Raw genomic sequence first — 27,980 nt, 5'->3', positions numbered from 1 at the left:
ACACAGTATACAAAGCAGTAGATTTTGACTATGTGGAAAAGGGTGATACTATGTCATTAGCCCGTTTTACAGAAAATTAATTGCTGATTTACTATCACCTGTTTTATACATAATCAAAACATAACCCTAAACCTATCAATTTTAATAATAAATCATTCCTAATTCAAGACTGAAAATGTAATATAGTGCATGTGCAGAATTCAGACAAATTTAGCAAATGTTGCATTTTTATAGAGCAGTAAACCCAAATCTTATACATTCCACATTGGACCAAAGTTCTCATCATTGACAAAGTAACGCCATTTTCTATTTCTTCCTACTGAGAAGCACTGGTGCTTTCTCTCAATAACCACCTCACTTAATCCCAGTCGAACAGAACAGAATTCAAATATTTCAAGGCACTAAGCATTGGTGCATTACTGATTCAGCATTACCTGTTTAGGATGGTTTACCAACAGGATACATGATTCAAGTGAACCACAATTAAACATTATAATTTTCTCCCTTTCCTTGGATCTGAGCTGCCTGGCTGGGAAATATATATTAGTATATCACCTTATCTATTGCTTCAGGCCAGTCATTACCATAAGCATTGCACTTAGGGTTGAGTACGTACTGCCTAGTGCGTAATTATGAAATAACAGAACTCAAGGCTGTAATTCTACAAACTGGATTCCACATCTTTTAGAGGTGCCACATGATGCACACCTCCAAACTTTTTGAATGCCGACCTAGAAGATACCGGTAAGATGAGGTCAAGGCAAATTATTAAGCTCTTTTATCTCTGAGACAGCAAATGAACACAGAGTAATAGCAATAAGAATGAACTCACTTCAACCTGCACTTGTTTTGTGTTCTAATACAAATAATGAATACACATCAGTAGGTCATTTTTCTTGACTGAAACAAAATAACATTTAAGTACCCTGCTACATTCTAATCTTCTACAACCAGTAAAACCTTGCCCTAGTAGATTTCCACTTAATAATCTGACTGTCAATCAGTTTTTGTCCCTTTTTTTCTCCCTATATTCCCAACCTGAGGGGAGAGTCTATGGCTGACAACTGCTGTTGAGTGATCATGACCAGGGACCTCAGAACACAATTTATTGATTGCTTAGAGAGGCTAGCAAATTGCTTATTCTTTTTGGTTATTGGGAAAACTACCGCAATGCCTAGTGCACTCGCATTTTAATCACTTTTCATCGCGATGCTTTTATAAATACTTTTTTAAGTATGCTTTGCTTTAAAAGCTCAATGTTTGAATGTAATACACTTCTAGAACCTTCCTGTGGAAAAATTACCCCCAAAAATCCTGAACCCATAACATAAATTCTGAAACTCACTTAAATCTAAGGAGTGTGAATATCAGGCAGTCCTGAGACTGGAACTGAGAGCCTTCTTGGTGGAGAGGCAACCCTTCAATTTCTAGAGTTACCAGGTTATCATCCCTCAGCATTCGCATATGTTTCTAAACAACATGATGATTACGATTACTGAATCTTTAAACCTCTATTCAAAGCAAAAGTGCAAGCATGTAACCTGAACTTTTTGAAAATGTTTGCACAGGAAGAAGATTGGAAAGAGTGGGAAGTGAGGCATTGAATTGTTGACATTCTTACGAATGCTTGGTGTACACAACGGGATGAACCATATTAATCTATAGCTACTTCTCTCACTCTTCACTTGGTACATTAGATTTAAAATGCAGATTGTGGTACTGTGAGGTGCACTTGCTGATGGGTCTGAGAGGTAGCAGGAGGTCACAGTGATTAATGTCCCCAGGTGAATTGTAACTGAATGCTTTGCAGTTTGACTCTGTAAAATGTACACTTATTATGTTACAGATCAATTGATCAGGAATTGTAAATGATTACAGTTCAAATTCAATTTTAATATATAATATCATAGGTAATTTTTCCTCCATTTGCATTATAGTAGTGCAGCTGAAGCAAAGGACGAAAAATTGACTAGCTAGGAAGATAAATTTCCAGAATTCTGTTGCAAAATATTAAATGTAAGTTTAAAAATCCATTCTATTGGGAACTTTTGAAAGGTTACTAGCTGGTATACAAATAGGACTTTGCTTTGACATGCCTAGAGTAAATGATCACTTGCCAACAATGGTTACCCGAAGTTTAAAATGAGGAAATAAATTATAAAAAGTAATAACGGACAGCTCATTGGGCAAATCCACTATGCGATGTGGCTCCGAGCCTTACATAAACAGGTAGGTCCCAGATTTAACCACTTGTTGCTGCTGAATTAGCCTTAGCAGGGCAGGTGTTGCAGGCTGCCGTGGCCTCCATTGTTATTCTGTTATAATTGTTCTGAGGCGAGAACTTGACTTGATTGTGATGCCTCATGCTGTGGTCACATATCCCACAGATGTTCACTCGCCATGCTCATGTACGTACACTATAGCAATCCTCGCGCCTGGATTGTTTGCGTCCAGCACTGCTATGGTGTTATAATGGAAGATACATCATTTGGGACACTTTTCCAATCATTAACACTTTATTTGAATACTTCCTCAATGCCAGTGAAAATCATTTAAGATGCGGCAAGGTGCTGGAAGCCTGTAGAAGGTGATCAGTTTCCCCCCAATTCTTTCTGCAATCTGACAAACAGGAAGTAGAATGCCAACCCTACAACTGAAGAATAAAATGGGAAAATTGGAGAAGGAAATAAATATATTTCCTTAGTAGGACTGGAAAAGCAGATAGGCTGATAAAGAATATCTATAATAGGCCCCAAATGATACAATAAAATACAGTACAGCAAAGTTATAATAGAGGGATACATTCAATAGTTTCAATAGTGTTAGGCATAAGTGTTACTTTGCATTGAACTTTTACCAAGTTGGGCAATAAAATTGCCAAGGCTTTTTTTTGCTCTTAATTTTTTCTGCTTATCAAGGTCAGGGATACTCCTCCCCTTTCACATACTGTGCCAGTGTCAAGCATTCCCAGGTATGCTATAGCTCAGCCAAAGTAGAGATACCTCGACTCTGCCCAATCCCAGAAATTCCCTCCCCAAATGCAAATTAATGACTTTTAAACCTTTCACAGGATTCCTGTGGCCTCTCTGAATGTTAGTGTTGTCAATTATGATTAAATGTATTCCTGGAGGTTTCATCACATGGCGTGCCCCATGTTCCAGCCATTAGTCAGCCAACACATCCATCCCGTGACGTACTGCTTTCCTATACCAATAGCAAGCAAAAAGACTCTACCTAATTGGATGATACTTGACCATCAGCCAGACAGCCTTTTTTTTCCCCCATTTTCAACATTTTTATATCTGGTAAAGAGCAATGTTCAAAGGAAATGAAAAGAAAAACAACTTTTTTAATGTCCCTGTGATATTTCTCTAGGGTGGCCTGGTAATTAATTGACTGAGCCTGGAGAGTTGGCAACCCTACAATACCAATTAATTTTCTGCTGTGGGCCCAAACCACTGTGCAATGCAGGAACACGATTTAGAAGAAGTAGATTGAGACTAACCCAACTTGCATATTACAATCCTTCGTCAGCGGACAAAGCAGACTTTCTACCATGTCAGTGGCACTTCAACCTAGAAGTATCTAAGATGCTGTACCATATCTGTTTATTGTTAATGTAACACTGATAAGGTTGCTTGGAACAATCTCTTGCCATTTTGAGTTGATGAAGCAAAATTCCTGATTTTTTTTTTCATTCATGGAACGCTGGTGTTGCTAGCTAATTGTCATTGTTCAAAGGGCATTTAAAAGTCAACCACATTGCTGTGGGTCTGGAGTCACATGCAGGCCAGGTAAGGACTGCAGGTCCCTAAAGGACATTAGTGAACCAGATGGATTTTTACGACAATCAACAATGGTTTCATGGGCATCATTAGACTTTTATTGAATTCAATTTCCACCAGCGGTACTTGAATGGTCTGGGACCCAGGTTCAAATCCCACCATCTGCCATGGTGGGATTCAAACCCGGTTCCCTAGCCCATTACACTGGGTCTCTGGATTACTAGCCCAGTGACAGTACCACTACACCATCACCTCACGTTATGTAGTAATGATAATAGTAGTAAAATTTACACCACATTTATACTGCTGCTCCCAGTGGAAATATGGTGACATTTTTGTTGTTTGAAAACTCCTATTTATGTGGATCAGTGAATTTTTGCAGCAGCAATATTGCAACAATTATTGCAGTTGTTCAAATATTATAATTGCGCACTTCTGGCCATATCAGAACCTATTTGGGGATTGAGGGAAGATCTGTGTAAGGCAACAGTGTGAAAACAATTTTGCTGAACTCTACAGCTGGGCTGAGAATTCAATCCATCTATTGTCAGAAATAAATGAAGACTCTGACAGCAAATGGCACCAGTGGTAGTTTAGCTCTTGGAGCGAGAAACAAAATTAACCTCACAGTGTGGTGTTCAATGCCTACAGAGGTAATGTCTTATGTATACTTCAGCATTGCCTCTCAAGGCAGTGCTAAAAGATAAATGGGGTACAAACCAACTCAAAGCTGCTAAGAGTCAAATGTAGTCAAAGGTGTTGTCATGTTGCTGCTATATATGAAGGCCAAGTAAAACTACTGGCTGTACCTTGTTCTCCAATTAATCAACTTACTATGTGAAATTATTAGGTAAACATGAAACAATATCTGATCAAGGAAATGTTCGCAGAAATGTGTTCAGCAGGTGTAGTTTCAGGATATAACAGCATTAGTTGTGAAGGTGCGGAAAAGCACATGAAATATTTCAAGATAATTTTAGCTCTGAAGAAAAAGTAGATATAAGAAAAAGAATAAAGATTATTCAGTCAAAATGACTCTTAATAAGTGCTACACTGATTTCTATCAAGTTTTAAAATACTATAGACTTTGATTTAGAAGCAGTTAGAGATCATTTAAAACAGAGATATTTTTCTATAAATTACAATGTTCTGCCTGTGACTTGAAATTGATAGAGGTTTGCCATCTTATAATTAAACAGGTTTAATAAATAAGTTTGTATTGCAATTATTTAATTCTTCCCTCAGAAAAGGCAGAATATGTTGTAAATTGTTCAGATTTAAATAAGAATTAAACAACAAAGCAATGCCAGAAAAGCATTCTTATTCCCATTTGTTTTGAAACCCTTTACAACCTATAGGCCAGGATTTCCCGGTCAGCGAGTGGGGGGTCGGGGCCCACTCGCCAACACGTAAAATGATGCGCGGTGAAGTTGGACTGAACTCTCGACGTCACCCTGCCCCATTTAAATTTTCAGGTAGGCGGGGGCTCAGCAGAATCAGCTGTGCGCCCGCCGACCTGTCAATGGCCAATTGAGGCCACTGACAAAGTCATTAAAGTCATTAATGGACCTGCCCATCCAACCTTAAGGTTGGCAGGCAGGCCGGGAGCCCTGGCGGGCATTAGAAAAAGCATGAAACCTCAACCATAGGTGGGATGAGGTTTCATGCAGGTTTTGAAAATGTAATAAAAGTGTATTTGGAAGTGATGGACATGTCCCAACTCATATGACAGTGTCACATGAGGGGATATGTTAGGGAAATTTTTTTTCCAATTTTTATTGTGGAGCCGATCTCCCTGAGGCAGCACTTAGCCTCAGGGAGATGAATGCATTCTTTTGTGCGCATGCATGAAAGAGCACACTCTCGGCTCGGGGAATCCCCCGCCCCGCCCCGACAGGGATCAAATAGCACTTCCTGGCGAACATTACGCCGGGCATGCCTTAATTGGCCCACTCACGTAAAATGGTGGTGCGCCCCCAATCCGGGACGCCGATCGGAGGCGTGCCTCCACACGCCCGCTCCTAAACTTCCCCCCACAACGAGGAAAATTCTGCCCATGGTATAATAAAATAGGAAATTTCAGCTGTTGCGATATTTACTACTGGGTGGAAAAATTGTACAGGATATTCCCTCTGTACTATGTGCTGCACTTTTATTGTAACATGCATAGCCCATTAAAATTTTTGCAGGTAAGAGAATGAGCTCAGACTGCGATACTCTCAAAGAAATCAAACTCACCAGCTGCCTCCTGGTTCAACTTCAGCAGCAGTGCCTAAAAGAAAAAAGATAATTTTCAGTTTAACTTGACCAAGGTCCAGATAAGCTTAAAAGCTAACACATCTAAAGCCAACCAGGTTACAGTCCTTGAGATACTAACCAGCGCTGGTGACCCACTTAAACACTGTGGAATTGGACAGAGAGGGCAATTATCCAGGTAATACAAGTTCAAATCCAATATAGAATTCACAGTAACCATTGTACTGTGCTCAAATCATTAAATATGGATAACTCAGGGCTAAGAACAAAGACACCAGAGAGAATATTTGGCAAGTTAAGAAACAGAAGCAGAGTTACCAGATTTTTGAACTTTATTGTTCCCTTCAATATAATTCAGTTGGTTTCTTAATTATTTAACCCCCAATATTTGCTGTACTTATCAATTATCAGAGAGATTCAGTTCTGTGTGCAACACTGGAATTGCTAACACTGGACTTTCAGCAGCCACCCAAGATGAAGTAAGCTATACATAGTGAAGTTCAGAGTCTGTTGTGTTCTGCTCCAAGGCAGATCTAGTCTCAAATATGAGACTCCAGAGCTACTTACTAGGGAAGAGCAGCTGAGTTGGTTTCCTACTGATTTGTCAAGGTTTTTATCTTCGGAACAGCTTCTCCTACATGGTTTCCAATCAAAGCTTAACATTCTAATTTACCCAAAACAAAATTAGAATTACCTGGAAAAACGCAGCAGACCTAGCAGCATCGGCGGAGAAGAAAAGAGTTCTGTTGAAGGGTCGAGGACTCGAAACGTCAACTCTTTTCTTCTCCGCCGATGCTGCCAGACCTGCTGAGTTTTTCCAGGTAATTCTGTTTTTGTTTTTGTTTTTGTTTTGGATTTCCAGCACCTGCAGTTTTTTTGTTTTTCTTCTAATTTACCCATTTTTATTCATTCATTGGATGTGGGCTTCGCTGGCTGGGCCCATCCCTAGTTGCCCTTGAGAAGTTGTTGGTGAGATGCCTTCTTGAACCGCTGCAGTCCATGTGATGTAGGTACTGCCACAGTGCTGTTAGGAAGGGAGTTCCAGGGTCTTGACAATAATTTTGACCCAGCGACAGTGAAGGAACGGCACTATATTTCCAAGTTAGGATGATGAGTGACTTGGAAGGGAACTTCCAGGTAGTGGTGTTCCCATCTATCTGTAGCCCTTATGATCGGCCAGCCATCCTCATTGATTACAAATAAACCTTCCGGATGTCAACCCAGTAGAAGCTTGGGATATTCTGGTTTGATTTAGTCTAAACTTGAGAAATCCACTGAATGAGATTTCTTGCATTCTGATTTTGAAGGTGAACATTTTGACATCTGTAGGAAGACTATCTGATAGAGCTGGTCTTGCACCACCAGCACTACACATCAGCTGAAGTGCAAAAGCATGGATAACTTTAAACATAAATTAAAAATCTAGAAAATAGTAGAGATAACGCACCATAGTCACAAATTGGAAAATCAACAAACTGAAATAATGCACTCACTCAACTATATATTCTAAACAAAGCATCCAAATAAAAAGAGCTGATTTAAATGAGTTCAAATTGTAATATTTCTCTGTTCTTAGTCCCAACCTTCCCTTCCTTTTGCAAAATTCTTTCCTGTATTTCACATATATTGCTGAATTTAGCACTTCCCGCCTCCTCGGCGCTCATTCACTCAGATTCCAGCCAGTGTGCAGTGTACCAAACTTGTCAAAGCCACACAGGAAAAATGAGTCACAAGAGCTTCAGAGTTCAAAACCTGGTTTTGATGGTCTGACTGTAATGTGTTTTGTCTGTGCAGATCCTACTAGTGTTTATTTGTTGAAATCACTGCCAATATGTTTTTCTTTAGACTGGTGAAGCCATTCAGAAATGTATTGGTTATCACTTGAGATAAGTTATCTGCTCCCGTGTACGGTTGCTTCATCAGATTTACGAGAAAAAGCAAATATTAATTTACAATAAAAAGAAAGCCTTACTGCCCAATGCTTACAACACCAGGATTGCCACTGTCAGTTTTAAGTAATTAGCAACTCATTAGGATTGTAATCTTACTCTGATCACAGTGAGGCAGCAATGATATGTGACAGCGACAGAGCTGTTTTAAAAAAAGATCCTGAAATTAAAATTGTTTGCACTGGGCCAAGGAATTGCAGATTATTAAAATTTATATTTATATTAACAACATATTGACAAAATGGCCTAGATTTTCCAGTGAAAAGAAATCTGACAACATTTTTCCAGTGCCTTTACCAGGTGGTAACAGTGAATGTGGATAAGACTGCTATTCCTGATGGTGCACTCATCCTCTGGATGGTCATTCTTCTTGTCAGAGCCTAGTGAGTATTAACTTTAAATACAACAGGAGTCACAGGAAAGTCTGAAACCTCCCCCCCCCACCCCCCCCCCCCCCCCCCCCCCCACCACCACCATGCTACCCAAACACATGTCTGGATTTTTGACCATGAGTTGGGCCCGCAGAATCTGGAAAATTCTCAGGTCCACAAACCCAATCTTTAAAAATGGCTGCCTGAACTACGGTTTTTGGTTCTGGGGTTTGGGTGGGGGCTTAATAATCAGACTCCTTGAGGAGATGCTGGGCATCAGATGCATCTCAAGCATGGGGGCTGGATGCAAGGCATTCATCCACCCTGCAGTGTTACACATTGGCCTAGGTGTAGGCATCGCAGCTAGGCAGACCATATATTGTCCAGGTAATATTGGTCATCTACTGTGCTCATTACTTAGACTGCATTTGTATTCCAAGTGTCACAGGATGTGCTTTCTGTAGTAAGTAGAGGTTTTTGGGAACCAAGAATGCTGCATGTGGTGCCCAAGTCAGAAGGGCCATTAACCGAAAGAGTGGTGTGCAAGTTCTTTCAAAGAGCTGTTGTTAGACAGTTACGGGCTCATGATGTGCAAGATGTCTTATTTGCCTGCATGCTACAACATAAAACCATATACATGCTGATGGATTGTAAATCCTACGTCGTGTACTCTCAGCATTGTGGGCATGGTTTGATTATTGTCAATTTAGTGGCATGAGACCTTCATTTACAGCCGCTTGCATTCATGTGAGGGGGACAGGTTGTGAATGACTTATTACCATCTGTGTTTGCAATATGATGAGGCTCATGCTTATGATGGTGAGAGTTTTAGCAATATGAATGTGACTGAGCCAAACCCATTGATGTTTATTCTCTCCCTTGTGGGGGATAGGCAGTCCCTTGAGTAATTGTGGAGGCAGTGTAAAAGGTTCTTTAGTGGAAGTATGTCACCATTGTGATATTGGAGGACTTTATGAGAGTCTATTTCACACAGGGACCCATTTGGTGTTGATCCCCTCCTGCACAGAGTCAGCCCTGGCTAGATAGCCACAACTCCTAGCTGCTCTGCCATTGGCGGCTCCCTCATCCTCATCAGTTTCGGAATCTTTGGAATAGACAGGGGCTTTCTCTGCCTCTTCATCTTTCTCCTCTTCAGAGGCTGGAACTCTGCATGTGGCTTCATTGTTATCAATTTATAGGCGCCTCCCCACCAGCTGCGCAATGTTGTGCAGCATGCAGCACACTGCTACTATTCTTGATATGCTTGCTGGGGCATACTGCAGAGCTCCATTTGAGTGATTGAGATACCTGAAGCGTACCTTTAAAATGCCAATGGCCTGCTCGATGGCATTCCTGGTGACGACTTGGCTGCTGTTGTAGTTGCGCTCTGCCACCATTTGTGGGTTCCTAAAGGTGGTCATTATCCAAGTTCTTAAGGGATAGCCCTTGTTCCCTAGAAGCCAACCATGGATCTGTGATGGTGGCTGAAATAGTTGAGGAAGCTGGGAACTCCTTAGTATGAAGGTGTCGTGGCATCTGCCAGAGAACCTTGCACACTGTTATATTGCAGATGATGAGTGCTAGGCAGACCAAATCCACATGGGAAACTTGGCCACACTATCACAACGGTTTTGCCATTTTTAATTTATTACGAGAAGATGTGTGCACTGAATTCAGAAGTAATGAGTCCACCAAGACCTTTAGAGATGTAAAAAATTAAATTAAAATATTTATTAACAAAATAAAAGATTTCAAACACATACTACAATTACTTACTACTATAATAAATCCTAAAATTCCTAATTAACCTGACTCCCAGTTACCCACCCCCTTAAGGCCAAAATATATTTTATTTTAAAACAAAATCAGCAAGTTAACACTGTACCACTTGACAATGGAAGTCCAAATGGCTTTTCCCCAACACTGGTGACTTTATGCAGCAGATTTGTGCACAAATGGCTGGAGGCTTATTGACGGCTGTTTCACACACTCCTGGATCTTACATGGCCTTCTCCTTACATAGCCTTTCATTCTCCTTTTTATGTGTTTTTATCTCTTTAATATGTAAATTATGTTGTTCCATATGTCTTTGAAACTATCTTCCTCAAAATATAAAAACTTCATGTTGCCAATATTGTCAGTAACGTTTGGGAAAAATAAACACACTCCTTAGCTTTGGTTATCTGGCTAGATGTAAGCAGACTAAGATCCCTTTGAAATCCAAACAATCCCTTCATTTATCTAAAAATGCAAATTCTCTTCACACCTTACATGCTAAGCCAGCATCCAAGTTTACTCATTGGCATGTCAAGCACATTTTTACACCTAACTTCTTTTGATGATTTCAAGCTTACAGTCTTGATTCCAAATGTAATTAAATCACATAGACAGACCCAACTGTAATCACACACATAAACCTACTCCACAATGAACCAGAAAAATATTATGAAAATTATTGTACTTTCATCACAACACACATAGAGGAAGGCCTTGTTGTGGTGACAAACCATTTGCACATTGATTGAGTGGAAGGACTTCCAGTTGCCAAAGGTGTCTGCATGTTGAGTTGGGGCCTTTAGGGCAGCATGGGTACAATCATTAACATCATATATCTGAGGGAAGTCTGCTAATTGGGCAACGGCTATAGCTCTCTGAATCTGAGATGCCAAATCTATAGGGAAACGAATGTGATCCCCCACATGAGAAAACAGGGCATTAGTGATTGCCTGAATGCAGCTGTGTGCAGCTGACTGGGATGTACCAGATAGATGTCCCACTGAGTCCTGGAAAGATATTGAGGCATAGATGTTGAGAGCGATGGTTACCTTTACAGCCACTGACAGGGCATGGGGTTCAATGGAATGTGGCTTGAGTTATTCCTGTACTATGTGACACAAAATTGAAATAGCAAACTTGACATGGGTAGTAGAAAATGTTGAATAAATTAGCTACAGCTTGCCCACTGCAAGCAATGAGCTAAATTAGCACACATGGGGCAGAACTTAGCCCCTGTTGGACATGCTCGATGGGGGTGGTCGGGAAGCCGAACACCGCCCACGATTGGTGCCGGACTGCGATTTCACGCTGGCAGGCCAATTAAGGCCCACCCACTGTGGAACACGAGTGGCAGTGCTGCCTGTGCGGGCGGGGGAAGGAAATGCGGACGGGGCGAACTTGATTTTCACGCATGCGCGCGGTGTATGCTTGATAATCTATGAACATGAGATGAAGAGTCATATATAAAAAAAATTAAAAATATAATTAAACATATCCCCTCATGTGACTCTGTCATATGAGAGGACATGTTATTAATTAAGATTTAAAATTTTTATTTTTATTTGCTTTAGGAAATCTCATTTCGCCTGTGGATGAGGTTTCCCAAAAAATGTAAAGACTGCTTGGTTGGCCGGGCAACAAAAAATTTAACTTAATTTGATAATTTAAAAGGCCTTTTAATTGTCAGTGGGCGCGCCTGCCAACCGAAATATCATGTGACTGTGCATTGACATCAGGTACTCACCCTACGTCAATGCACGTCATTTTGCGCTCAGTCGGGTTGGGCACGTGCCCACACGCTGAGCTAAAAATTTTGTCCATGATCAAAATACAACATAAGTTCAAAACAGCTGTTAGATATCAACAAAATAAAGGCAGACTAACAAACAGAAAACTTCCAATTTTCTTATTGGCAACAATTTGGCTTTATGATTTGATTGACTGCTACTTTACAATGATAAGCATCCAGAAAGCTTCAAATTCATTTCTTTATTTGTGGAATTTAGCTTACATCAAAATTTGGAATTAGTGACTAAAATTTTTTAAAATATTAGTTTTTGTTAAGGGGGACATTCCTGAATTTTCAAAAATGTGGGCATGGACATAGCATAGTTTTATCTATAGTGAAAATATGTTAAAGGGGTTTGTCGGGTGAGCATTGCAATGGGACACTGGAGCATATTTCCCAGTACTGAAGGATATTTCAGTGTTGACCTTAATTACTTATGCACGGTGAGCTTCTTGCTCAGATTGTGTCTACCTGTGGGTGCTTGCCAACATGGATAGAAGAAGAACATTGATTGTGTCATCATTGCTTAAAGGTTGTAGGCCACAATTAAACAGCAATTAAGGCAAGTGGTTGCTTGTGGGGCCTAAGATATTTGGCCCATTCCAAAGGCTACATTTATTTTCCAGCCTTTAAAGCCTATAAAAGGGGCACAAAGTGGCTGGAAAAAACAAGGAAAAGTGGAAGAAAAGTAGAGATTGGAAAGAGAGGGGTTGATTTCCATCCCCCTTTTCAGGAATTGGATGGTAACATGGAGAATATTGCAGCGCACTAATTACTGGCCCATTCTCATGTTAATATACCCACTGCCATTTCCATTGGGTCCCTTTACTGATGGCCAGAACATCTGCCTGTTGCAGGTGAGTGCCACCTTAAGGTATGGAAATTGGGTTCTTAGGACAGACATACAATTGGTGATACAATTTTCAGGTGCCAAGGTGGCAATCACACACTGTTCACACTTGACCCACTGGAACTTAACAATAGAGTGTTCTAACCAGCAGTTTTTATATGGACTGCTGCAGGCCACTCAAAAACCAGTAAGACTTATTAAAATGTTTTTTGTTTCTTCCCACCTGATGCCTATTTTTCTGTGCCACTTTCTGGGATTGCTTTTACCTCTCCTTTAAGTCTCCATCACTGGCTCAGCTTTGTGAAGGAGCTGTCGAATCTTCTACCATCAGTTGCCTGCCAACACTGGTTGATCCCTGGCAATTCACCAAGATTATTCAAAAACGGACCAATTATGAAAATGGTTCAGAACTCACGCTGACTGCAGGCAGGAAAGCTTGCAGCAGGTGTCCCCTGCATGATGTTCTGGATACACAAAACTTCACCAGAATACGTGGGCCGTAATTTGCATCCTTTAAAATCAACCATTCTTGTTCATTTAAATTTGACTTGTCAGGGCATGCTGTAGTTTGCATTAAGAAGCCTTGGAAGTCACTGGTCTGATGTGAAAGTTTTGTATTGTAAGAGCTACTTCAGTAGGTTCCATCTTTGTTTAAGCACTTCCTTTTATCCTTATGTTTTGTAGATTTTTCTATTACAGTCAGCTTTCTGGTCATTGTGTAGACGTTTTTATTGCTGAAAAAGAGACATGCTGTCAAAGCTTTTTGTCTTGCACTCATCAGGATAGAATTCGCAACAATACCAATTGTAAAGGGGACAACAATTTATACTGCATGAGAAGAGAGTTCTGACTGGTTGGCAAGTGGACTCTGACTGGTAGAGGTGTTGCCATGGAGAATAGATGCTTTTATTGGACGAAAAAATGCTTTAAAATAAATATAAAATAGAGTAAGAAACTGGGCTTGGTGGCACCTGTTTTTTGGACACTACAAGTGTTCTTAGGGATCTAAAATGGTGTCTGTGGTGTGTGCACACATTTTCTTTTATTCATTCATGGGAAGTGGGCATTGCTGGCTAGGCCAGCATTTATTGACCATCCCTAATTGCCCTTGAGAAGGTGGTCATGAGCTGCCTTCTTGAACCGCTGAAGTCCATGTGGTGAGGTACATCCAGAGTGCTGTTAGGGATGGCATTCCAGGAGTTTGATCCAGCGACAATGAAGGAACGGTGATATATTTCCAAGTCAGGATGGTGAGTGGCTTGGAGAAGAACATCCAGATGGTGGTGTTCCCATGTGTCTGCTGCCCTTGTACTTCTGGGTTGTTGAAGTCATGGGTTTGGAAGGTGCTGTCGAAGAAGCCTTGATGAGTTGTTGTGGTGCACACCATCTTGTAGATGGTACACACAGCTGCCACTGTGCTTTGGTGGTGGAGGGAGTACATGTTTGTGGATGGGGAGCCAATCAAGCAGGCTGCTTTGTCCTGGATGGTGTCAAGCTTCTTGAACAGTGTTGGAACTGCACCATTCCAGGCAGGTGGAGAATATTCTATCACGCTCCTGACTTGTACCTTGTAGATGGCAGACAAACTTTGGGGAGTCAGGAAATGAGTTATTTGCCGCATGATTCCGAGCCTCTGACCTGTTCTTGTAGCCACAATATTTATATGGCTAGTCTGGTTCAGTTTCTGCTCAATGGTAACGCCAGGATGTATATATTAAGGGAATCAGCATTAAATGTCAAGGGGCAATAATTAGGTTCTGTTTTGTTAGAGGTAGTCATTCCCTGACGCTTGTACAGCGCGAATATTATTTGACACTCTTCAGCCCAAGCCTGGATATTATCCAGGTCTTGCTGCATTGGACATGGACTGCTTCAGTATCTGAGGAGTCACGAATGGTGCTGAACATTGTGCAATCATCAGCAAACATCCCCACTTCTGACCTTGTGATGGAAGGAAGGTCATTGATGAAACATCTAAAGATGGTGGTGTCTAGGACACTACCCTGAGGAATTCTTGCAGTGTTCTCCTGAAACTGAGATGATTGATCTCTAACAACCACAACCATCTTCCTTTGTGCTAGGTATGAATCCAACCTGCGGAGAGTTTTCACTCCTTTCCTATTGACTCCACTTTTGCTAGGGCTCCTTGGTGACATAGTCAGTCAAATGCAGCCTTGATGTCAAGGGCAGTCACTCCCACCTCACGTCTGGAGTTCAGCACTTTTATCCATGTTTGAATGAAGGCTGTAATGAGGTCAGGAGCTGAATGATCCTGGCAGAACCCAAACTGAGTGTCAGTGAGCAGGTTATTGCTAAACAAGTGCCACTTGATAGCACTGGTGATTACCCCTTCCATCACTTTACTGATGATCGAGGGTAGACTGATGGGGTGGTAATTGACTGGATTGGATTTGTCCTACTTTTTGTGTAGAGGACATACCGGAACAATTTTCTATATTGCTGGATAGATGGCTGTGTTGTAGCTGTGCTGGAAGAGCTTTGCTAGGGGCGAGGCAAGTCCTGGAGCAAAAGTCTTCAGTGATATTGCCAGAATATTGTCAGGACCCATAGCCTTAGCACTATCCAGTGCCTTCAGCCATTTCTTGATATCACATGCAGTGAATCAAATTGACTGAGGTTTGGCATCCATTATGTTGGGGACCTCCGGAGGGGGCTAAATGGATCATCCACTCGGCACTTCTGGCTGAAGATTGTTGAAAATGCTTCAGCCTTATCTTTTGCACTGACGTGCTGGGCTCCCCCATCATTCAGGATGGGGATACCTGTGGATCCTCCTCCTCCAATGAGCTGTTGATTAGTCCACCACCATTCATGACTGGATGTGGCAGGATTGCAGAGCTTCGGCCTGAACCCTTGCTTATGGAATCACTTAGCTGTGTCCATCTGCTAATGTTGTTTGGCATGCAAGTAGTCCTATGTTGTAGCGTCACCAAGTTGACACCTCATTTTTAGGTATGCCAAGTGCTGCTCCCGTCATGCTCTCTTGCACTCTTCACTGAACTAGGGTTGATCTCCTGGCTCGGTGGTAATGGTAATATGGGAGATATGCTGGGCCATGAAATTACAGATTGTGTTGGTATACAATTCTGCTGCTGCTGATGGCCCAAGCACCTCCATGGGTGCCCAGTCTTGAGTTGCTCAAACTGTTCGAAATCTTTCCCATTTAGCATGGTGGTAGTGCCACTGTGGTAATTATGGGTATAATCTCTCCAGCTGTCTATCAGGGGTCACGTGATGTTCCGGGAGGCTCTGACCTATGAACCCTAAGCATGGAAAAACTGAGGGGTGGGGCTTCCTGAAGGGAGTCTTGATTGAGCATGCAGCACCTGGAAAGCTCTGAATTATTGATGAAATGCTGACTATGTACATGAAGCCTGGGCCTGAATTTTTCAGGTGGCGGGTGGGCTCAGTGGGAGCAGGTGGGGTGGGCGCGGAGCCAATCGCTGCCTGCGATCGGCTCCGTGCCACCATTTTATGTGGGAGGACCAATTAAGACCCACCCAGTGTATGACACGAGCAGTAGCACTCAGCGCTATCTGTGTGGGCGGGGGGAGGAGAGAGAGTCAAGGACAGCGTTCTTTCGTGCATGTGCGCGAAAGGGCGCTTCAATTTCCCTGAGGCATGGAGCTGCCTCAGGGAGATTGAATCGCTGCTGCAAATATTAAATACATGGATTAACAATTTATTTAAACATGTCCCCTCGTGACTGTGTCATATATTTTTATATATAGGAAAATGTTTAAGGGTCCATTGCTGGTTGGCACAGGACCATGAGGAGCAAGGGCTTGAGCAGCAAGAGGCAGCAGGGCCTCTATAAGATCAAAATGCTGGCAAACAACGTGCACTGCACTGGTGAGCATTGGTCCAATTATGGATGTATCACCGGCTGTGCTCTTAACTAGAGATGAACAAAAATCAATGTTGGAGGCGCCCTCATATGTCCTGGGATGTGGTTGCTCACATCTGCGAGCTTCTGCGGTACGAGCTGCAGTCAATGAGGACTCTGAAGCAGTCATATGGAGGTCCTGGCCTGCAATGAGTGAATGTCTATCTGGGTGCTGTTTAAATATGGTGCCAGGATCTTCGACCCCATGATGTAACGGCGGGGGGGGCGACTTCCTGCCCGCCCCGCCATAAAATGTGCACGCCCCCCCCCCCCCCCACCCCCGACTTATGTACAGTTGGGAACCAGACCATTCTAATTATCTGCTGGTGGAGCACTTAATTTGGGGAGGGAACATAATTCTGGTGAATTGACCTTTTAATGAGCATTCATGAGATGCAAAATATTACAAGTGCAGTTCCTGACAACAATTAGTGGGAAACCTGAACCACCTTCAACTCACCATCAAAGTTGGGACAACGAAATTCCAAACCAATTTCCTGCTGGCAGAAAACTGCCAAATTTAGTGCCCCTGCCTGACACAATTCCCGCCACTTGCGGGAGTGGGAAAATTCCATCCATTAAAGTGAAAGGTGGTTAAAACTCAAACGAGCTAAATAAGAACATAAGAATTAGGAGCAGAAATAGGCCATTCAGCCCCTCAAGCCTTCTCCACCATTGAATAAGATCGTGGCTGATCTGATTCTGGCCTCAACACTACTTCCCTTCCTAGCCCCCATATGCTTTGATTCCCTTGTCAGTCAAGAATCTATCTAACTCAGCCTTAAAAATATTCAGTGACTCTGCCTCCAGTGCTCTCTAAGGAAGAGTGATCCATAGGCTAACTACTCTCTGAGAGAAAAAAACTCCTCCTAATCTCCATCACAAATGGGAGACCTCTTATTTTTAAACTGCGTCCTTTTGTTCTAGTCTCTCCCACAAGGGGAAGCATCCTTTCTGCATCCGCCTTGTCAAGTCAGCTCAGAATCTTATATGTTTCAATTAGATCGCCTCTCATTCTTCTAAACATCAATGGATACAGGCCCAACTTGTTCAACCTTTCCTCATAAGATAACCCCTCCATCCCAGGAATCAGTCAAATGAATCTTCTCTGAACTGCTTCTCATGTAATGATGTCCTTTCTTAAATAAGGAGACCAAAACTGTACACAGTACTGTAGATGTGGTCTCACCGATACCTATGCAAAACATCTCTATTTTTATATTCCATTCGCCCCGCAATAAACAACAACATTCCATTTGCCTTCCTAATCACTTGTACCTACATACTAACTTTTTGTGATTTGTGTACCAGGATACCCAGATTGCGCTGTATCTCAGAGTTCTGAGTTCTCAGCAATCTCTCCCCATTTTAATAACAAAGAACAAAGAAAAGTACAGCACAGGAACAGGCCCTCCGGCCCTCCAAGCCTGCGCCGATCATATTGCCCGTCAACTAAAACATTTTGTACTTGCGGGGTCCGTATCCCTCTATTCCCATCCTATTCATGTATTTGTCAAGCTGCCTCTTAAAAACCACTGTTATACCTACTTCCACCACCTCCTCTGGCAGCGAATTCCAGACACTCACTACCCTCTGCGTAAAAAACTTGCCCCGCACATCTCCTCTATAGTTTTCTCCTCTCATCTTAACTCTATGTCCCCTAGTAATTGACTCTTCCACCCCGGGAAAAAGCTTCTGACTATCTACTCTGTCCACGCCACTCATAATTTTGTAAATTTCTATCAAGTCACCCCTCAATCTCCGTCACTCTAGTGAGAACAATCCAAGTTTCTCCAACCTCTCCTCATAGCTAATAACCTCCAGACCAGGCAGCATCCTGGTAAACCTCCTCTGTACCCTCTCCAACGCCTCCATATCCTTCTGGTAATGTGGTGACCAGAATTGCACGCAATATTCCAAGTGTGGCCTAACCAAGGTTCTATACAACTGCAGCATGACTTCCCAGCTTTTATACTCAATACCCCTGCCAATGAAGGCAAGCATGCCATATGCCTTCCTGACTACCTTATCCACCTGCATTGCCACTTTCAGTGACCTGTGGACCTGTACACCCAGATCCCTCTGCCCATCGATGCATTTAAGTGTTCTGCCATTTACTGTATATTTCCTACCTGTATTAGACCTTCCAAAATGCATTACCTCGCTTTTGTCTGGATTAAACTCCATCTGCCATTTTTCCGCCCAAGTCTCCAACCAATCTATATCCCATTGTATCCTTTGACAATCCTCTTCACTATCTGTAACTCCTCCAACCTTAGTGTCATCTGCAAACTTACTAATTAGCCCAGTTACATTTTCCTCCAAATCATTTATGTATACTACAAACAGCAAAGGTCCCAGCACTGATCCCTGCGGAACTCCACTAGTCACAGCTCTCCATTCAGAAAAGCACCCTTCTACTGCTACCCTCTGTCTTCTATGACCAAGCCAATTCTGTATCCATCTTGCCAGCTCACCTCTGATCCCGTGCGACTTTACCTTCTGTACCAGTCTGCCAAAAATGCTGCTTTTTTATTCTTCCTGCCAAACTGGACAAGTTCACATTTTCCCGTTCTAAATTTTGAAGTTGTTTCCCTAAATATTGTAAGCGATGATTAATCGATCAGCAGATCTCAGTATTTGATAAACACCCATTTGTATTATGCTGGGAGGTCCATGGGTGGTCAGCAGACATTGTCTGATGCGTTCCCTGCCCTCAGGCCAGAACCACCTACTCAGGTTTGTAAACAGAAAGCTGCCAGGATAAGGATTTGCCAGGCTCAGAAGCAGAATGCAGGAAGCTAGTTAAGAGTTATTTTGTTGGAGTTATGCATGATAACTCACTGGCATGAGAAAGCATAATGTGTTAAGTGGGTGGTGGGGAATTTTATGGAGTCTGCAAGAGTGGGAAATGTGGCATACAGAATGACTGAATTAGGTGGGAGTTGAAATTTCAATTTCCCAATGCCAGGTTGAGGTGGAGAGATTAAGTCAACAGCATGTTTGTGGCATGTTGGGCCTCATGGCATCCTGTGGCATACTCTCACATGTAATACATTTGCATGCCATGAATACTCATTAGGGTAAAGCTTTTCTTAATTACATCCTACCTTGAAGATAAAGTCAGCAATGCACGAAAATCTCGTGACACTGGTTCTGGTTCGTTTTAAGGTGGCATGCAACAGTTGGGTTTTGTGCAACTGTGTTTGAAGCCAGTGGTTTTCATTGTTGAATACTGCAGTACAAGGGAGGGGAGCAGGAGAATGGCAACCTGCATGGAGGCTCGAGAAGGGTGAGTCAGTAGTGGTGGTGGTGGGAGGAGTGGGTGGGGGGTGCAAGGGGAGTCGGCTCAGGATCATGGAGTGGAAGAGGGAAGGGCCTGATGTCCTTTATGTGGTGTGGGCATGGGGGTTGGGTGTGGCAGAAAAAGTCAGTTAAGATAAGAAAATGAGGGGCATGAAGGGCATTATTCAGTACTGTCCAAATATGGGTCCTTCTCAGAGTGCTGCCTGGCAGTGTTCTTACAGGACTTTGAGTTCACATACAACATTTTGATTATCCCCTCTGAGATTGCTCTCGAACGTCCTTTATAATGCATAGTAGGGAGAGCCAGCTGAGCCTGCAAGTTCAGCCATGTCCCACAGAGTGGTGAGTACAATCTGGTCCCTAACATGAACATTCAATAAAGTGTGAAAGCAGAAACACATCATTGTTTCTTCCACAATAAAGAAATGTCCCTCACTCCCCCGTAACCATCAATGCATGTTAACCACGAGGCATGCCAGTACATTTATATCTCTGACTAAGCTCGTCCCAACAAATAATGATAATGCCCACATGACTAAAGTGAAACCAATGTAAAATGAAATATTTATAAGTAAAATTTAAATTTGTAAACCATCCGTGCCACCTTTGTGCTCTCAAGTCTTGTTATTGGTAACGGAATTGAGCAGCAAAGTTGTGGCTGTGATGAAAAGTCTCCCTGTTTGTCCATCTTTTATAGACGGCCTGTACCTGCTGCATGGTCAACTGACAGCGTGTTTCAGCACTGAAAAGCTTCCCCTACCGCGTGATCATATGTGTCTCCGTGCACACTGTCAGCACTTTAAATTTTAATTGTAATTGCGTAGGAACGAGCAAATAGCAAGAGACTGGAAGTGGAGCATGCTTCTTGTTCCGTTATCAGGGAGGGAGCAAAACAGATAAAATTCTTCCCCTGGTTTTGTCTTAATTCAATCAGTATAACATTTGCCATGTTCTGAGTCCAATCATAATTGTTGGTGTGCATGTCCATTTGTTGTAAAATAAAGCAATATAATGATTCATATCTGGCCCTATCTTACATGTTTATTTTGGTCTACCTTCAGAAAAGTTGGAGAATCACATGAGGGCACATATGAAGGATATGAATATCTAATTCAGATCTCAAATGAGTACCTTGATTATACTCTAAGTATATATTGAGCAGTTCGGCACATAAGAGGCTTGAGATGCACTTACAGAAGTGACTGATAGCTCTTGAATCCAAGAAGCTATCTGTGGTGTACACAAATTTGTAATAAACACAAAAGACCTTAAATTTTACTCTGTTATAATGGCTCAGGAATGCTTATCACAACTATCTAAAATTCCTCTCTCTGCTATTTTAGTGAATGTGCCAGCTCATTTGAAAGGTTTTCACCTCTGACAAAATAAGTAGGCACTTGTACACATATATTAAACAGTATAATTTCAGGGTCATCGTTTAGTATCCTGCTTTGGTTCCAAATAAAAGAAAAAAAAGACAGGAGGAACAATATTGAGGACAGATTTTAATCAACAACCAAACTCATAATCAGGACAAATATTAGCAAATATTGATGGCTAAAAGAAACAGTTCAGAGTTAGGGTGTTCCCTTGTGTGCGCCCTTGTCTTTCTAAGTGGTAGAGGTCACAGGTTTGGAAGATGGTGTCGAAAGAGGCTCGGCGAGTTGCTGCAGTGCATCTTACATATGGTACACTCTGCTCCTACTGTGTGTCAGTGGCAGAGGGAGTGAATGTTTGAGATGGTGGATGGAATGCTAATCAACCTGGCTACTTTGTTCTGGATGATGTCAAGCTTCTTGAGTGTTGTTGGAGCTGCATTCATCCAGGTACGTGGAGAGTATTCCATCACATTCCTAACTTGTGCCCTGTAGATGACGGACAGGCTTTGGGGAGTCAGGAGATGAGTTACTCTCCAAAGAATTCCCAGACTCTGATTTGCTCACAGTAGCCACAGTATTTATATCTCTGGTCCAGTTCAATTTCTGGTCAATGCTAATCCCCCAGATGTTGATGGTGGGGGATTCAGCAATGGTGATACCATTGAATGTCAAGCGGAGATGGTTAGATTTTCTCTTGTTGGAGATGGCCATTGCCTAGCACCTGTGTGGCACGAATGTTACTAACCACTTGCAAGTCCAAGCCTGGCTGTTGTCCAGGTTTTGCTGCATATGGGCACAGACTCCTTAAGTATCTGAGGAATTGCAGATAGTACTGAACATTATGCAGTCATCAGCAAACATCTCCACTTCTGACCTTATGATGGAGGAAAAGTCACTGAAGAAGCAGTGCGAGGTGCCTGGCACATTTCATTACGTTAAAGGTGCTCCACAAGAATAAGTTGTTATTGTGCATGAAAAACTGGGTATGAGCACAAATCTTGTCACCCATGGCAGAGCGCTTTGGAGCTGCAACATGCCGATTCTCTGTAACAACCCAACCATTTCTTTATACAATCGATTTTAGTTACTGATGTGAACCAAAAGGAAGATTTGGAGATGTAAAAGAGACAACTGAAAACAAGGAAAATCTCATAATTAAGGAATACACAGCTAGTCCAAACTGAAGACAAATTCATTTTTTAAATGGGAACCTGCAACCGATGAATCATAACCAAACTATTAATTTTCCTTTCTTTTTCAGATGCCAAGCAATCTTTTGTGTTTTTTCAACATTTTATACTTCATTTCCAATTCCCAGCACTGACAACCTTTCTCACTTATGTCTCTCTATTTATAATTTTGGTTCACATTTTCTCCACAATTGTCTTCTATCCTCCGAATATTGTACACAAAATTCTTTCCATGGAGTAGAACTTATCCTACATGAGAAAGATTCATAGGTTGCTGCATGGCTAAGATGTTAATTAGATGATAGGAATAAAGGACATTGCATTTCTTTGGTTCGCAATGTCACTTGTAAAATAGTTGCTATTCTGGAGTCTAAACAAAAATTGAACAAAGCAGGGCTTGTTCTGATAACCTGTGGATGCTCTATATGATTTCAGGAATGCTGTGTACATACCAGTCACAATTTTTGCCACTGCCCTTTGCACATTTAATATTGTGCTGTATTGTGTAACTGCATTTTATCCCTGAGAATTGTTCTGGCAGTTGTTTTCAAACACCCACTCAGTGGTTTTTTTAAATATGTCTGGAATGAACACTCCAAAGGCAGATTTCTGATCCTCAGTCCCTCTTTGCCTTCACCACAACCTCCCAAAAGAGACTGGGAAAATTGAAAATCCTGTTACCCACAGTCTCTCCCCAATCAGGACCAAATCCAACAATAACAATATCATCGTGCAGGAAAAACAAGATTGCAGTACAAAATTGATCTTTTTTTAATTCGGACTTTAACTTATTTATTTTTTCACAGGATGTGGATGTTGCTGGCTAGGCCAGCATTTATTGCCATCTCTAACTGCCCAAGAGAAGGTTGATCTGTTCAAAAACACACATTAAATTATAGTAAGTTAAATTTAGAAACAGTACAGGTATTATGAAAGTATTAACATGTTTACAGTCTAAAGAGCTTCCAACAATGACATGGGGCTGAATTTTCCCTCCAACTTCCCATTGAATGGCGGGCGCGCACAGGCGTGCTTCCGGTCGGCACCCCCAATTGGGGGCGTGGCACCATTTTATTTGGATGGGCCAATTAAGGCCCACCCAGCATTACGTCCGCACAGAAGCACTACGCGCTTCCTGTGCGGTAGGGGGGATATCCCAAGATTGAGAGCGCGCTCTTTCGTGCATGCGCACGAAAGAGTGCACTCATCTCCCTGAGTCTAAGTGCAGCCTCAGGGAGATCGGCTGTAAATGTCAAAAACCTTAAAATAGAAAAATAAAATTTCCCTTACATGTCCCTTCATGTGACAATGTCACATGAGTTGGGACATGTCCATAATTTTCAAAAAAACTTTATTACAATTTTTAAAAAGCTACATGAAACCTCACTCCGCCCATGGATGAGGTTTCATGCTTTTTCTAGTTTGCGCTGGAGCTCCTGGCCTGCCTGCCAACCTTAAGGTTGGATGGGCAGGTCCTTTAATTATATAATTGACTCTGTCAATGGTCTCAATTGACTAATGACAGGTCGGCGGGGGCACAGCTGATTTCGATGCGCCCCCACCTTCCTGAAAATTTAAATGGGGCACGGTGGCGTCGGGAGCTCCCCCGACGTGTGCACTTTACGCGCCGGCAAGCGAGCCCCGCCCCTACTCGCTGATGCGTAAAATCCTGCCCATAAACTTTATTTAGCATTGATGTTTATTCGGAAGTACAGCCTTATATTGGTTTCAAAACCAAACATTTAAGCTATGTTTTTCAACCTAGTAGCTGCTCCACAATGGTGCAACTAGCAAAACTCATTTGGATTACATTTTCCACATCACTTTGTACTGGAGGAAGTCAGAGTTCTGTGCATCAATGCATAAGCAAATTTTCGATGCTCTATTTGGCTGATTATGAATGCTGTTGAATGTACTGCTCTGTCCTGTCTGCTCTTTATTGAGGTTATTATTCCTATGGGCAGGATCTTTCGGTCGCCGAGCGAGGGGCAGGGCCTGCTTGCCGATGCGTCAGATGATGCAGGATGACATAGGGCGGAACTCCCAACGTCACCCTGCGTCATCTCCATTCTCGGGTCGGTGGGCCGCAGCCGAATCAGTGTGCACGCGCCAACGGCCTATTGAGGCCATTTAAAAAGTCATTAACCTAATTAATGGACCTGCCCGTTCAACCTTAGGGTTGGCGGGCAGGCTGGGAGCCCTGGCAGGCTTCAGATAAAGCATGAAACCTCATGCACGGGCAGGGTGAGGTTTCATTAGGGTTTTTACACTTTTAATAAAGGTTTTAGTTTAAGTGATGAACATGTCTCAACTCACGTGACAGTGTCACATGAGGGGACATGTCAGGGAATTTTTTTTTAAACATTTACGTTAAAACTTTTAATTCTGAGCCAATCCCCCTGAGGCAGCACTTAGCCTCAGGGAGATCAGTGCGCTCCTTCGCACGCATGCGTGAAAGAGCGCACTGCTGGCTGAGGGAATCTCCCCCTCCCCTTGTCCACACAGGGAGCGCATAGCACTTCCTGGAGGAATCACGCTGGGAGGGCCTTAATTGGTCCGCCCACATAAAATGGCGGCGCGCACCCGATCGGAGGCACCGATCAGAGGTGCGTTTGCCTGAGCCAACTTCTGCACTTCCCCCTAATTCTTCCCTATGGTTCACACCATCAGTGGGGAGCTGCCCCCACAAAGGAAATTGAAGATGTAGGCCGAAACATTCCCATCCCGCCTGCGGTGGGTTTTATGGTGGGTGGGAGCAAAGAATCCAGCAGCAAACTAAGACTCGGAAATCAGCCATCATAAAAACAAGTTGCAATTCTCCCGACAATGTGTTCATGGTGGGTCGGTTATCCCATCAACTAGTGGCATGAATGCTGTTTGCATCATTAGCAAATCCTGCTTATTAAAACAGCTATTCACCGGAATCTTCCCACGCCTTCCAATCTTTTGTCACGCCAGCGGGAAATTACATCGGCCACAAACCCGTTTGAAAATGTGAGCCATTGTGCAAAATTAGTGACTGGAAATGGAAATTAAATCGTAACTATTTGCTCTTAATATTTTTTTAAAGAATGACCTAAATTTCATAGATTCATCTCTGGAGTTTTTTTTCCTGGAAGATGGATAAAAATATACTGAAATAAAACTGTGAGGTCCTTCAGAAAATAAACGTGAAGATTGCTCAGTAGAATGAGATACAGTCAGTCAGTTATCTGTCAGACAACAGGGTCAAAGGTGTCACAGAATCTCCTCATTGCATTCTTCTCTTTTCCAGCTCCCACAGCAGTACATCCATTACATCCATTTTATTCTTCTATTCAGATTTACCACACGGGGGTAAAAATAAATCAGTCATTCTTTACTATGTAATTTAAACAAGACTAGCTATTTATAATTTGCTTTTATCGAAGAAAGATTATTGCTGAAAAAGAAACATGCTGTTGAAGCTTTTTGTCTTGTACTCATCAGGAGAGATTTGCAAGAATACCAAGTCTCAAAGGGAACAACCATTAATACTGCATGCAGAAAGGGTGCTGATTGGTTGGCAATAGACCCTGGTTGGTAGAGGCATTACCATGGAGAATGCATCAGGGAACAGTTAACTGCCAAGCTTTTGTTTAAATTCAAACCAGGCAGGTCATCTCTGATTGGTTCAGGCATTGCCATGGGGAATGAACCAGGGAATAGCTGTCCCTGAAGCTTTTGTTCAGTTGAAAAAGGCACACTCCATGGACATGTTCTTTCTGCTTGCAAAGGGCAGGGCCCTGTGTGTGAAAATATGTAGCTTCTAGCATGCATAAGTGAGGCACACTGTGAGCTCGACTGATCATCTTAACTTGGTTGTGTTATTCTTATCACAACTAGGATTGTTTAGCAAGTGTTATCCAATTGTAGAATCATAGTTAATGTTCTGAGTTTTGCAAACATAGGCTGATTAAGTATGATCAGTATGTTTCCTATTGCAAACTGCCCAAGGGACATGCTGTATGATATGATTCCCCCAATCACTGAGATGCATGGCCTATATACCTGACATTGAAATTCATATAACACATTACTCAATTGTGTGGTAGGCAGAACATCTTTTTGGCTTGATGACAGCATCCTCTTAGTGGGGAATGCCACTCATGTTGCTAAAGCAGAGTAGCAGCATGTAATGGTTAGCTTTACCTGTTGCTCAAATCTGTGAGATACCTTACCCTTCCAGAGTAATGAAGTAGATTGGGCACTTTACAGGCCTGAAAGTGGAGTTTGTGTGATATACTGTAAGCAATGATCTGATCAGGGTAGCCATTATCCTGCAGGATAGCTTTTTTGCACCCTATTTCGGCATCAAGCTTGCATGGTAAGTAAATGGCTCGGGTCCTATTTACAAGGTTGCCAATAAGATCAATCTTAAAGGGTACAGAACAATAGAAATCCCAATGCATAAATTGACCAATAAAAGTTGGCTTGCAGTCAACAGTAGTAGAGAACCCATTGGAAGATTTCTCTACTAGCATTTCAAAGGTGAATTTGAGCATAGGATGGAACCCATTAAGGTGTATAAGGAAATAGTGCACTGCCCAGACTTGCATAGGAAGAATGGTTGTTCAAATGAAGCATCAGGAGTCTTTAAAAGCATTCTGCAGAGTTAGTCACTGCCTTCGGAAGTTAGAAAATCTATGAGAGAAATATAATTTCTCTTATAAACTGTAATACTGATAAACTTCTGTAGCTGCAGCAAAGCAATAATGGCAATAACTATTGCACTTTTGAAGAGCTCTTTCTTTTGAATATCAAAAACACAACTAAGGGCTTTTGTGCAAATGACACATCACACTTAATGGACAACTATGGCTTAACTTTTCCTGAAGCAGAACAAATCCTTCTTTCTTGAGTTTGGCTTTAGGTTGTAATCTGTTTTGATCCTGTTGAGCCTCTTTCTTCTTTGAAACTACTTTTCTGTTAACAAAGCCACCTGTTGGGCAGCAGGCTAGAAAAAATTGCATAGAAATAGAAGCTGTCCTTCCTACTAGTAGCTAATGGCATTTTCAAGAATCTGTCTCTAGAAGGATAATTGGCCAGGGCGAAAGTTCAAAAATAGAAAGCAAATTTTTTATTAATTAAAGAGCTACTGGACTCCTTAACATTAGATATTCTGCACATTCAAGATCTGAGTGTACAGAATCTCCAATGAGACAATGATTACATAAGCCATAATATGTAAACACATCTTAATTATATATGATAATTAAGAAACATTGCAAAATGTAGTCATTTTTGACTTGAGCTCAAAAGCTCAGCTGACACTCCAGTGCAATACTGAGGGAAAGTTGCACTGTAGGTGGTGCCATTAAACCAAGGCCCTGTCTGCCCTCTCAGATGGACATAAAACAAAGAAAACTGACATGAAAATTGGAAGGGGACTTCTCCTGACCAA

At 42.1% G+C, this 27,980-nt stretch overlaps 1 protein-coding gene across 3 annotated transcripts in view; it reads right to left on the bottom strand.

The window, feature by feature from the left end:
* stard13b (StAR-related lipid transfer (START) domain containing 13b) overlaps window positions 1–27,980 on the bottom strand; it is a 581,811-nt gene that overhangs the window by 265,052 nt on the left and 288,779 nt on the right. For all 3 annotated transcript variants that reach the window (XR_005944412.1, XM_041198861.1, XM_041198862.1), the window contains exon 4: window positions 6,024–6,057. Coding sequence is in view for 2 of the 3 variants with exons in the window: in XM_041198861.1 (XP_041054795.1) it covers window positions 6,024–6,057 (34 nt within the window). In the remaining variant the exon portion in view is untranslated. The remainder of the gene's footprint in view (window positions 1–6,023; window positions 6,058–27,980) is intronic.

The sequence above is a fragment of the Carcharodon carcharias genome, chromosome 11, assembly GCF_017639515.1.
Source record: "Carcharodon carcharias isolate sCarCar2 chromosome 11, sCarCar2.pri, whole genome shotgun sequence".
NCBI classification, from domain to species: Eukaryota; Metazoa; Chordata; class Chondrichthyes; order Lamniformes; family Lamnidae; genus Carcharodon; species Carcharodon carcharias.
The sequence above is the reverse complement of the archived record's forward strand: the minus strand, read 5'-3'. Positions and strand labels throughout refer to the sequence as shown.